Source organism: Rhineura floridana, chromosome 2 (genome assembly GCF_030035675.1).
Source record: "Rhineura floridana isolate rRhiFlo1 chromosome 2, rRhiFlo1.hap2, whole genome shotgun sequence".
NCBI lineage: Eukaryota > Metazoa > Chordata > Lepidosauria > Squamata > Rhineuridae > Rhineura > Rhineura floridana.
The window spans coordinates 79,146,345-79,160,377 of NC_084481.1; the positions used below are offsets into that span (position 1 = coordinate 79,146,345).

Sequence of the window (14,033 nt, forward strand, 5' to 3'; positions counted from 1 at the left end):
TTCTGAAAATGGGCCCACAATGCTAGTCAAATCACACCCCTTTTTACTGGGAAACCTGTTGGAGCAGCTTGAGGGCGCTTTTAAAAAGTTCAGCTTTACTAAATTCTCTCAGCTGATCGGCAGATTAGCCCTTTCCCCCTCCAGATGTGGCTAATGGAGATGCTTTGATCTGGCGACTAGTGTGTTCACCACTTTATTTTTCTTATTAGGGAGGGAATCCTGTAGCAAAAATCCCTCGATTCTATGCACATGTATGCCAGTGACCAGTCAAGTTTCAGAGAGATCTTTCCCCCCAACAAAAAAGAGAACAGTCATCCCTAAGCTTTGTGCATATGTGGAGTAATTGACCAAAGTACTTCAGGATCTTGTTTAATTCCCTGTGGAAGTTGTGTTGGAAGAATCTCTTCAGCAGGTCTATCTGGAGTCATAGGGTTGTATCATACCCACTGAAAAAATTGAAGTTCATTGATTTCAGTGGGTCTACTCCGAGGATGATTCAACCCATATATCAGATCTTATTAATTCCAGTTCTCATATACAATGGAACAAGCTATTCCTTATGGTTGTGGTTAAATATTTGAACATGGGTAGGCAACTTTAGTTTAATTTGGATCAAGGCTTGCCAAGCGATGCTCTACTGCATCTGAAATAAACTGCTTTAAAGTTCAGTGGGACTTAATCCTAATAAATGTTCATAGGATGATAGCTTTAGTCCTGGAACATGTTTCCAATGCTGATTTCGAGTGTGAATCACTGTGTACATCGTGATCAGACGTATAGGCATGTGTAGACTTAGATTAGATTAGGTCACAGATTTTTATCCAGCCTTTCAGAGTTTGTAAGCTACCTTCACAAGGTAGTTTACAACCTCAAGCCAAATAACAAGCAACAATATACTTAAACTTTTAAAGTGTTGTGGGGCTAGAGGCATGGCTAACATCCTTTCCTTCTGCTGTTGAGTTGAGTTTGCAGCTCTTTGTAAAAGAATGCGCTCATTCCAAGGAGGTGCCATTGAAGCAGTAGGGATGTTCTTACGTTTCTACTGAAATACATTTTAAAATAACACCACTTTAGAAAATGCATCTGGGTAGCATTCCTTCATGGCTTTAAAAAAATTTATTTATGGTCTTTTTAAAAACAGGAGTGTAATTCACTAATAGGCAAAAAACCTTGCGGTTTAAGAATGTACCTATAGCCCACAGATATTTCTACCAAACTTTAAAAAGCAGGGAAATTGGGCAGCTATAGTGAATGCACCAGGGGAGCAGGAGACCTGAACTCCTCTCTGAGATATTGGACTGCCCTACAAAGTTGTCAAAATGCAAACACAATTTGGGTTGGTCTTTCACAGTCTAATCCACTTGCTGTGTAGCTTGGAAGAATTTGGTAACATGTGCCTCTGAGCATATGGTGAGTGGTGGCAACACCTGCCATCTCCAAAGATGGAGAATTATATTTTTGTATGTTTGTTGGTGTTCTTCTTACTTTGCTTCTTTCCTGTGTTACTAATATTTCTACAGAGAATCTAAACTAGTAAATTTTATTTCCCTCATTATTCATCCTAGAAATCTGTGTCAAATTTATTTTTATTAATTTCAAAGCCTTTTTATTGGTTAATGTCATATGATGGTGAAGATAGCCTTTTTTGTTTCAAACTGGAGGTTATGGTCTATTTCTATTTTGGGTGCATTAACAGTTGGACCTGAAACTGCAGTTTAATGTAAAATCAGACTGATTCCAATATGCTGCTACTGTAGCAATGGCTCTAGTTGTTGGAAAAAAGAGGATGCATGTTTTCAGCCTGCTATGTTTAAACCACTTTATTTAAGGCAAGGTGTTCACAATCAATTAAAAACATAGAGCACACCTAGAATTTTGCTAGAATATATTTCACCTCCCACTGTTTTATCTTGTGCAAACTGAGACACTTCTGAGGTCCACTGGAGATTATTTTGCAGACGTCAGTGCCATTATTCCACAATTATGTTTGGAGTTTTTTTAGTATAAATTTTGCAAAGTGTTGCTGTACTTCACATATTCATAGAAACAAAAGCAAAAGAAAATGATTTCCTATAGAAAACTTCACTAAAATTGCAAAGTAAATCAGACATATTTAAAGTGACCATCTGAACTATATCAACTGTCTTAATAATGTTGCTTCCTCCAGGCTAAAACAAGATCAGCAGGACATATCTTCTTTCTATTATTTGGGCTGATTACAGGTGTTGCCACCACTCACCATATGCTCAGAGGCACATGTTACCAAATTCTTCCAAGCTACACAGCAAGTGGATTGGACTGTGAAAGACCAACCCAAATTGTGTTTGCATTTTGACAACTTTGTAGGGCAGTACAATATCTCAGAGAGGAATTCAGGTTTCCTGCTCCCCTGGTGCATTCACTATAGCTGCCCAATTTCCCTGCTTTTTAAAGTTTGGTAGAAATATCTGTGGGCTATAAGTACATTCTTAAACCGCAAGGTTTTTTGCCTATTAGTGAATTTCCCTGCTTTTTAATCCGGGAGGTAAGAAATGGGATCCTGTGCAAGTTTGCTGAGAATGGATTGATCATTTGCATGTTTATTAAATTCAGTACGATTTACTTCCGTGCAATCATACTTAGGATAGATAAAACTGACCGGGGGGGGGGTGGGAGGGACGGAGGGCTGGAGTGGGCAGCGAAGGCGGAAGAAGGAAGAGGGGAGGACAAAGGGAGAGGAAAGGGGAAGGAGGGAAAAGGCAGGTCTGATCATTTGTATGATTATTGGGTTGAATCGGATATACTCCTATGCAATCATGATTAGGATAGGTAAAACTGACCAGGCTGGGCCTGCCAACCAAGACGTCTTCTGTATCTTTCACAGTTGGGCAGGGAGAAGGGACAATTCTACCTTGTGGTTTTTCCCATTACAATGTTGCAAGAACACCGGCACTTGGCTGACTTTCTCTTCTCCTAAAGATACAGGATCAGTCTCAGGCCCTGAACCTGGCAACCCTACCTCCCACCCAAATTTAAAACAAAGCTGTCCCTGGCCACATCCACACCAGGCCTCTATTACACTTTGGACAATCATTATTTATTTATCTATTTATTTAGTGTATTTATATACCGCCCCATAGCCGAAGCTCTCTGGGCGGTTTACAATAAATAAAAACATTAAAAACAAATATACAAATTTTAAAAGACATCTTTTAAAAACAATTTAAAACAATTTATCATGGCTTCTCTCAAAGCCATGGCTCAAAGCCAATCATGGCTTCTCTCCAAGAATCCTGGGAAGTGTAGTTAGTGAAGGGTGCTGAGAGTTAGGAGACGCCCTGTTTCTATCACAGACCTTCAGTCAGAGTGGCTGACTGTTAAACCATTCTCCTCTCAGCACCCTTCACAAACTACACTTCCCAGGAGTCTTTGAGGGAAGCCATGACTTTCTCAAGTGAAATCAAGTCTGGTGTGGGTGTGGCCCTCTGGTTAGCCAAGCCCAGCAGCTGTGAGGCTTTTAGAACACTGACAGTTGGTCCTTACTGAGCATGCCCCGCGCATGGGTCCCAGCCAAAATTTATTAAATTAATTAAAAATCAGCCAGGCATTTTTTAAACTTTTAAACTGCAGCAGATGAAGGTCAGAGTATGGGGCAACATCAGTATTAGGATTACAGGTACTCTGTGAACATGGCTGATTTTTAATGAATGACAACAGATTATAACTCTCAGAGAAAAAAGTCCAAAAGGGCTCTGAGGTTTTTCTCTCTCTTTTTACACTTTGAACTGTCTATTCTCTCTGACTATTTTGTGTATCGCCATGAAAATTGACAGGGTTGTTAAGCAAGCGTTTCTGAGTTCAGGACTATAAGTTATGTAAGGTTTTGTTTTGAAATGAGCTTATGGGAAGCATCAGAATGGCATGGGGGGTATTTTCCATTTAACATTGCGGAATGCAAAAAATCCCCGCTGACTATATGACTATAGTATACAGCCACTCTTGTGGCTGTATAACTAAGTGGTTTTTAGTTCTATAGTCATTGATTTCCTTCTGTGCTTACAGTTTTCACAAGTGACATTGACAAAATTATATGTTATACTACCGAACAGCCTGTGGCAAAGGACTATCAAGCAGTATATGGGTTCTTAATGTTTGCATTCTTCACATGGCCTGCCAAGGACCTTCCAGATATTGCTGCAGTTGTCTGAGTGAATTTAGGACAGGCTTTCCCAGTAATACATTATTTATTTATTACATTCATATCCTGCCCTTCTTCCCAGAGGAGCCTGGGGCGGCTAAACAAAAACATGGAGCACTTTGTCAAAAGCTTTGCTGAAGTTGAGATATATTACATCTGCGGCATTCCCACAGTCTACCAGGGAGGTTACCCGATCAAAAAATGAGATAAGATTAGTCCGGCAGGATTTGTTCTTACAAATTCATGTTGGCTTCTGGTAATCACTGCATTGTTTTCAAGGTGCTTACAGATTGGCCACTTTATAATCTTCAGAATTTCCCCAGAGATTCATGTCAGGCTGACTGGTATATAGGCCCAGAAAAAAAGGCCCAGGAAAAAAACTGGGAAAATTCAGGAAAAAAACTGGGTTTTTTCTTTTTTTCCTGAAGCGTCCCCAAAAGTTGGAAAAATGGGAAAAAATGGGTTATGGAATGTTGTATTTTAGCATGATAAATAAAATGTTTCATTGAATCTTGCCCCCCCCCAATTCTTTTTATGGGAATGGATGCTTTATGTCTGCTTGACACTGTGAAGGACTAGTGGAGACAGAAATAATTTTCTTTGTTATTAATGTTGATGGTTTCTTCTGTTTTTTTTTAATTGTTTGCTTCTCATAAACTGGCAAAATGAAAGAGGTTCTTTACAGTTCAGGATCTTACAAATCCATTTATTAGGGGGGGAAAGTAAAAATTTTAAAAAGTAAATTAAATATGTAATAATTCTTTGAATAAAATGTACTTTAATATACCAAATGTGATACTTTGATGCCAAACCAACTTGTACGTAGTTACATTTGATGTTCCTGAAGTAACAAAGTGACTTTCAATCTGTAAAAAGTGCTAATACTGCATTTTTTTTCTTCTGAAAATGTCTGTTTTTTTCCTGAAAAATAAGGTTTTTCTCTATGGCTTCAACGTTTCTGGAAATTTTACATCTCTACTGGTGTATAGTTCCTCCTTTTTGCCCTTTTTAAAGATATGGAAGGGGGGAAATGGAGGATGGGGGGAAAGGGAGGGCAATGGATCTTAACTTGGCAGGGCCATTTTAACAAGACATGGGAAGAGATGTATGATAAATTTTAAAGATGGTTAAATTTTCAGCCTAAATAGAGTGGAGTTGGCTTTGGATTTAAGATGAGAACTTTCAGGCACCACTTGTGCATAGAAAATAGGGATGATTGTCTTAAGCCCTTACAACTTGTTATAGAGTTACAAGGGGCATTGTAGTACGCCATCTAGTCTAACTCTGTGATTGATACAGGAAATCTAGAGGTAGAGCATTTGCAGCAGATGTCTGGTCCAGCCTCTGCTTCAGCTTGAGTGGGATATAAACCTAATAAGTAAATAGTAAATAAACTTCTTTCCTTGTTCCCCAATGCCCACTGTTGCTAATCTTCGTGTGGCACCAGTTCTCCTGCTGATCCACTGCCTGCCTCAACTGTGGCAGAAGAGCAAGCCAGGTGGCCTGATGAATATTGCCGGTCCCCCAAAGTGACATCAAAGGCATGGCAGCGGACAACTAGAAGGGCTACACGCTGAAGAAGGGCCACAGAGGCCCAATGAAGAGTGTGAGAAATGGCGGGTGTCAAGATAACCCAACTAGTGCAAGGGCATAAAAGGCCTCAGGAAAGCAGAAGACGAAGGAGGAATCCCTGTGGTCTGGTCTAGCAGGACAAAATAGCACTATATGATAGGATTATGAATGATGCAGGTAGAAAGGGAGAGAGAGCCTGGCCTTGCAAGCCAAAATAGTCCAGTGGCTCAAAGCCTGAGAAGGTTGCCTGAAGACTAGTGGGAATGGTGGCTGAAGGGCTCAGGGAGCACTGTGTAGGGCCTCCATAAAGAACCACCTTTTTCCAGGGCAGCAGAACAATATAGGGAGACCCAGGCCAGTGTTGCAACAAAGGCTGAATGCCCTCTTTGGGGAGCACTAGTGGTTCCCTTTACCCCCGGACTGGAGGCATCACAGAGTTTTCTGCGAGGTCCCAAATCCTGAATTGAGCTCTGTGTCTGATTAAATCCAAAGCTTTGGAAAGCTGAATCTGTGGCATCTGCCTGAAGTATTGAATTCCCTGAGGTCATTTAATGCAACGCTGCTGTCCCGAGAGGAGGGTGCCACTTCTGCACTCTCTTTTTGGAAGCCTTCCACCATAAAATTGGAGTCTGTTTATTCTCTGTTCACCTAGTTTGCCATGTAGTTCAGTTCTTTCTCTTTTGAAGCTACAATTGCTTTGAACGAGGTCGTATAGGAAATTGACCAGTGCTGCTGCTTCTTTTTACCTTTAAGGGTGACTCAGTGGGATTGTATCTCTGCATGTTGTCTTTGGATTGATCGCTCAGAATGGAAAAAAGTTACAGTGGATTTAGAATCCAGCCTTGAGTCAATCCAGTGTCATCAGCGGGATCCATTTAATTAGATATTGACTGTGTTAATGTCTGGGCACAGAAAAATAGAAATATCAGTATTATTGATTGCTTTTGCCTTGCCTATAAGTATAATTACATCATAACAATGTAGTTCAGAGCAAAATGTCTCCTTTTCTCTTCCCTTCCCTTTCGTGTGTGCAGTTTTTAGAGTGTAAGCCTACAGGCAAGATCTGTTGATTCATTTTGCTTTGTATTTTGCCTAGGTGTTGAACATAGTGTGGTGATTGTTATAGAGATGTAGCCCTGCAGCTTGATCCAGTAGCCAATTACCAAAGCACTACCATAGGAATGTGGTCCACAACCCAAACAGAAGTACTGGGATTTCAGCCACTTCAGTGGCTGGAAATCATCCTGAATTTTAAGTGCATTTGGTTAATTGGCTACATTTCAAGCTGTTAGTTTTGTTTTTTTACAATAATTTTTTATTCAAATTTTCATAAAACATACAAAACAAAATCATAAAACATTCAAAGACAAAAAAAAAAAATGATTAAACAAAAAAATAAAATGTTGACTTCCCATTTGTCGCAGATCAAATCAGTTGTAGGTCTACAATATATAACAATCCTGTCTCTTAAATTATATTATAAAATCACTTTCCTCCAGTAGTTATCTTAATTAATCATCAAATCTCATAAACATTACTTTATTCTTTCCACAAAAAGTCAAAGAGAGGTTTCAATTCTTTAAGAAATATATCTATCAATTTTTCTCCAAATAAACATGTCGATTAATCCATTTCGTTAATAATAATAATAATCTTATTGTCATAACCATAGTCCAAATAAACATATCGATTAATCCATCTCATCAAAATCTGTTAGGTCCAATAATTTCAATAGCCATTATTCCATTATCCATATTAATTCCATCTTCCATCTTCAATAGTCCTGTTAAGTCCAGTAATTTCAGTGTCCAATCTTCCATTATCAGTATTCCATAATAATCTTGCTGTCATAGCCATAGTCATATAATAAGAGTCTGATGGGAATTTCCTCTATCCCAAATATTTTCTTGCCATCAATTCTGAATAAGTTGCTGAAATATTGTTGTAAAGTCATATCTGTGTTCTTCTTTTTTACAAAATGCACTGGCTCATCTCTTGAGAGTTTTTCCATTGTCACATGGCTGCAGTTAATTCCATAGATTTTCTCTATATCAAGCTCCATCACGTCATTCCAGTCCAGAAGATTATCCAAGCCATTGATAACTTTATCTCTAATATCTTCATTAATTTCTTCAGAGATAACGTTAAATTCCAAACAGTAGATTTTATTTCTAATATCCATAAACTCCAGATCTTTTTCCAGTTCCACATTTGTTCCAATCTCCAGGGCCTGTATCTTCCCTTTATTTTTTCTTTTCTCAACTCTGATCTCATTCTCCTCTCTCACAGGATCCCCTATTTCTTTAAGCTCCTGCGTCATTTTGCTCAGTTCAATTTTCAGCTCCTTACTGCCCTGTCGCAGGGTTTGTTTCGTTATCTCAATCTCATCCATTATTTTCTGAAACATAATTACTTCCAGATTCTCAGCCACTTTCTTGATTGCCATTTTTAAAACCACAAAAACAAAACAAAACAAAAATAAAGAAGAACCACTTCTTATTTCAGCAACAATTGGGTTAATATTCCAGGCTTGATGACATCACAGTATAAACAGAGCAGCCTGCCTTATCTCTCTATGTTCAAGAATACAAAACAAATTTAGTTCCCAGCATCAAAACAGTTAGTGGCGTCGTGAAGAAGCAGATTCGTCAAAATAAAATAGACCAAAAAGAGAATAGTCCCAGACAATATAATGTTCCTCGGAATAGAAATCCCTCTTCTGTTTATATCTTTAGAATGCACTTCCAGGACAGCTTTTTGCAATAGAAACAGAGATAAGCTGTTAATTTCGTGAATAACAGAGAAGAGTTATAGCTCACCCAGAAGTTCTTTAAAGCTGATTCATTTGACAAATCTCTTTTTGCTGCAACAATTTAAACCAAGTAAAAAAAATAATAGAAAGAAGGGTGCTTGCCTGTTAGTCCGTTTTCTCTTTGAAGAAAAGATAAACGTATCGCATTAATCAGATAGAGCTTGTTCGGAAGTCCATCCGGCATTGCTGGCTGGACCTTTTCTCATAAATTAATGAAATCCAGTCCTCCCAACAAAAACAGGCTTTTGAGGTTGATCTCTACGTTTCTCCCTGCCCGGGAGAAATTTCATCAGTCAAAAAAAAATGTTCTGACTGATTTATATCTGAATAAGCTTCTTTTGAGGCGGGAGCCCGTCTCAAAAGCAGGCACAAGCAAAGTCACCCTTCCCGGAAGTCCTCAAGCTGTTAGTTTTGGACTTGGCAGTTTAGAAAGGAGATTCACCAAGAAATATATGTAACAAAGATGTATAAGACAGTGAACAACATCAAGAAAAGCAATAGACCTGCAATCTCAAACTTAGTGAGATTGCAAATCTAAAATTCAGTGGAAGGCATGGTTAATTTCATCGCTGGAACATACTGTCATGGGATGCAGTCCTACTTCCTCCGTGTTTTGTGCAGTGAGCACAGTTGTGCCAGACATGTTGCATCACATCCTTGATGAGACAAGATCTGTCACGGGATTGTCATACCTGTGGCATACCCAGCTTAGAGGTAGGATGCCATTGATAGAGGAAGTTATGCTGTTGTCTTTTGAGGAGCCACAAATAGAAGGAGGAGGATTGTATCTCCAGCCAATAATAGAATAGTGTTCCAAAAAAGTTTGGTCCAATCAGTGGAGAGCATCTGAAGACTCTTTTGGAGCTGTTGCCTTGGTTTGTGTATAAAAAATGCCTTATGCGAGGGATTGGGAGATAAAATAACCCTGTGTGTGTTTCTGGAGGCTTCTATTAATTTTCACACATAATATACATTGACTTTTCTATTTTATTGGGATCTGCCTTGGCCATTGCCCAGGATAAACAAACTGTCCTCTGTAACATGGATATCCTGTGGAAACTATAATTTTAATACATCAAAATAATAGGTCAGAGAGATGAAATGAGACAGTTATGTAACATGAATGTGTGGTCAAACATAGTTTAATTAAATGCCTTGTAATTAAAAGCTCAATTTCGGAGCAATGCAATTTACTGTTCTTCAATTCAGCCAGGATCCACTCAAGATCTTAAACAATCTTAAAGTAAGGGATGCTTATGACTTCCTTTTTACAAACAAGTAAATGTTATATTGACTGGCAAAATTGTCTATCTATTAAGTTCTTATATTCTAGAGAATAGTCTGGATATATCTTATTAAAATAGTTAAACAACTTCCTGAACTTCTACATTGGTTTGCATATGGTTAGGTTGTTTAAATTCCCTTGAGAGTGCATAGCCACAGAAAAGTGCAGCACCTTTCAACGTGCAAACTCATTAATGTTTCAACCACACTGACAGCAGAGTGGGGAATATGCAGGCATCTGTTTGCCATGTGCCTAGAAAGTTTATGCTGGTGCCTAGGAATTTGAAATATGGGGCCTCGAGCAGGCCTGACAGCTTGAAATGTTAGTACTGGTGCCTAGGATTCTTTCTTCTCTGAAATACTGTCCTGTTGCATTCAGTGTAGGCTGCCACATTTTTTTTTAGTCAGCTCTCCTATGTCTTAACGTCTGTGAAACCAGCAGAAATAAATAGGTGACCTTTTTTCTTGTCATTTCATCCTCATATATGTCTGGGGAGTTTGGCTGTTGAATTTCTATCTCTTATGTTGCTGCAAAGGAGACCTGCTGGAAAAATGCTAGAAGCTAGTGGTAGTTTTACAGGTAGGAATATCAGCTGTTTGTCCGAGAACTCTTGTCTAAACACATGCGAAGGAAATAATGAATTTGGCAGTCTTTTTTTAAAACATTTTTAAAAAATCTTTATTAGAAATTTAAGAATATAGAATATAAGAATAATAATCATTGTTAAGATTATTAGGGAAGGATATTGACAAACCTGGAAGACTCAGAGGTGCATTGGGCTGAAAAATATTTAGTGCTCTAAGGAGGTTTCAGCACAGTAGCATCGTCCTGAGATCAGGCTGTCTCAAGGTGTCCAGTGTGCAAAAGAGTCTGTGGTCAGGTTGCATTCAAAATAACTCCCAAGTCTAATTAGCTCACAGTGTTGCAGCTTTTGAGTTCTTCAAAAATTGCTGTCTGAGTGCCTGTAGACACATTAGCTTCCGAGGCACTAACATGGAAGCAACTGTACTTTAGAAACAACTCATGCAGGAATTTTTGAAAATTTGTTAGGCCAGGAGGGGTTTTTTAAACTTTCCCTAAGTTGAAACAAGCTATCTTATTTTTTTTATAAAGCAACAAATACAGACTCTTTTTACAGCACATCCACCTCTCCAAATGCGGAAGATACAACCCTATATGAATGTGTAAGTCATTCTCAGAGTAGATCCATTGAAATCAATGAAGTTTAGTAATGACTAACGTTATGTTCCATTGATTTCAGTGGGTCTATTGCATGCAGTCCTAACCAGGTCTACTCAGAAGTAAGTCGTGTTGAATTTAATGGGGCTTACTCCCAGGTAAATGGGGTTAGGATTGCAGCCTTAATCCAGTACAACCCACAGTTTTAATTCTGATCTGCCTTATTTATTCTGATGTAATACTAACAAGTAACCAGTTATTTTCTCCCAGTTTTTTAAAATCAATTGCTCTGTTTCGCTCTCTTTAAGGGCTCAATATTTGCACAAGTGGCAGTGCTACCTCCTGTGAGGAATGCTTGCTCGTTCATCCCAAGTGTGCTTGGTGCTTTAAAGAGGTAAGTTGACAATTTCTCTTTGGTTCTTCTTCATAAGAAGGGTTTCATGCCCTAGTGTATTAAATCAGAAACAACAAAGGGTGCAACACCAAGCTTCTGCCAGAAATCTCCCTTTCAAAATGTTGTTTTAGCTCTAGCTTGCATAAGAGTTCTGTGGAACTCAAATGCTCATATCTTATTGTGAACCTTGTTGTTAAATACATTAGATTTTTAATTAACCTATATAACAGCAGTTAATTGACTACCCAAGGCAAATGTTATTTTTGTTCTATTTTTTCCATTTGCAATAAAAATGAAACGAATGGATTTAAGTATATTGATTTTAATGGATCTACTCTTTTAAGAGTAGGTGGACAGCCACCTGTCGGGTATGTAACTTGGTTTCCAGCATTGAGCAGGGGGTTGGACTTGATGGCCTTATAGGCCCCTTCCAACTCTACTATTCTGTGATTCTAAGATCGTATTCTGTTTCAGATAATATTAAGCTGCTGTACAACATATGTTTAAGCGCATATGGATTTAGTTATATTTATAATATCCCTTGAGGCTCAAAGTGAATTACAATTACATTGTTAATAACTTTTGATAATTTCTTTATAAAAAGAAGAAAATTGCTTCATCATAACAACTGCATAAACAGTCCCCCTGTGCAGCAACCCTTGTATAGCAGCACCAGGGCTGCTGAACTGCCTATAATTGGGTGAGGGCCTGTAGTCTACGTAATTTGAAATGAAATCCTGGTTGCTCCTTTTTAAATTCACATTGATTCTTTTGTACACTTAATAAATTCAAGTTGTGGATATAATGCACTGTATGTGCATTGTATATTACACTCTATATGTGTATGGCCCCTTTAAATGTATTGCTCTGTTATCCCCATTTTCTGTGGGAGATGAAAATCTGTTGTCCTGTTTGCAGTGCACCCATTCAGCCAGGACCACTGCTGCTTTCACTGTTTTGGTCTATCCCTATTCTTTTTGTGAGATTTTGGTGCTTCGGCAAGGCCAGCAACTGCAGTTTGTCCTATCAGTAGTGCCTCTTCATATTTTGTTCCCCTCACTTTTAAGTTCTCCGCTTGAATCATAATCCACCTTCAGTGTAATAGAAATGGAAATCATGCCAGAATGGGGGAAGTGGCTCTTGTATATACACTGCTTTGGCCTTGGCAGGTCTCCAAGGAAGTGATGCTATACTGTGGGACAACCTTTATCACTCTGTACTCTACTCACCCAAGCATGGCACATAAAGAAGTACAAAAACGGCATAAAAGAAAGCATTTCTGGCTCAATTCGGAGAGTGTGGTAGGACATGGGGGTTGCTTAAGAGGTGGTCTCTTGGGTACATTGGGCCTCACCCAATGCTGTAGCTCCATCAGCGCAACAGCTCTTTGTGCATGCAGTGGAGCTTCCTTTTCCTCTCCTGTCTCTTCCAGCCTCCCCCGTGCGCCCTCAAAATCAGCTCCAGAGGGTTGGGAGACCCTCCAGAGAAGATTTGGGGGTGCAGGGGGAAGAGAGGAAACAGAAGTCCGCCACACCAGTGGAATTACAAACATGGAGCATTGCATACAACCCATAAGGTCTGAATTTCAACTTCAGCACAGCAATAGGGGAAAGGCCGTATCTCGGTGGTAGAGCATCTGCCTTGCATGCAGAAGGTCCAGATTCAATCCCCGGCATCACCAGGTAGAGCTGGGAGAGACTCCTGCCTGAAACCCTAGAGAGCTGCTGCCAGCCAGTGTAGATAGAACTGAGCTAGATAGACCAATTGTCTGACTCAATGAGGCAGATAATAGGATGACACTTAGTTGGTTATTTGAGATAATAGTGCCAGAATACTGTTGCCTATAGGGATAGAAAACAATCACTCTGTTATATTTATACACCCAACAAGAAGGAAAAAAATGGGTTTATTTTATCATACAGTCCCTTATAGCAGGAGTGCATATGGATAGGGGAAGGGTGTCTCCTCCCCCGCCCCCCAACTCTGCCTCAGAGTCATCTTGTATGCAGCTGTAAGGAGAGTGTTTCTGCCAAGTATATTGGTGGTGACATCAGAAAGAAAAAATATTGCTTGCGAAGCTGTGGTGTTGGGCTAGATGTGTTTTATTTTCTTGGCACAGAAGGGTTATTTTTTGAATACCTCTGCCAATGCAAATGTTTATCCGGGAGTTGTTGTGACCGCCGGTTATAGGTCAGCTTTCAGCAGTAGCTGCCGATGCTGCATTATCAAATCAATTACTTGGTTTAGACATTTTTTCAAACTTGACTGGAGGAAAGAAGTGAAAGGGGAATGTTTGAAGAAGATAATCCCTGAATCTTACAGTTGCTCTTAATTTAAATGATCTTCCTCAAATTGTGCCATTGCCAGTAACAAAAAAATCTTTAAGTGTATGGTGAAAAATGCTGACATCTCTATGCTTTCTGTACACAGTTGTAACAGACCTTTTAAGCATCATTGTTTCTTTTCCACTTTGTACAAACATCTCCACTTTGGGTGGAAAAAAACAACTAGATATTTCCACCAGGAAAATACACATCTAGATTCACACAAATCTTGTAGGCTCAGGAAAGGATTTTGGGTTTTTATGGAGCAGAGTTTGGACTTTAATGGGAGA

General features: G+C 39.1%; 1 protein-coding gene across 1 annotated transcript in view; it reads left to right on the forward strand.

The window, feature by feature from the left end:
• ITGB5 (integrin subunit beta 5) overlaps nucleotides 1-14,033 on the forward strand; it is a 106,580-nt gene that overhangs the window by 6,203 nt on the left and 86,344 nt on the right. The window contains exon 2 of the mRNA XM_061609045.1: nucleotides 11,334-11,419. Coding sequence (XP_061465029.1) covers nucleotides 11,334-11,419 — 86 coding nt within the window. The remainder of the gene's footprint in view (nucleotides 1-11,333; nucleotides 11,420-14,033) is intronic.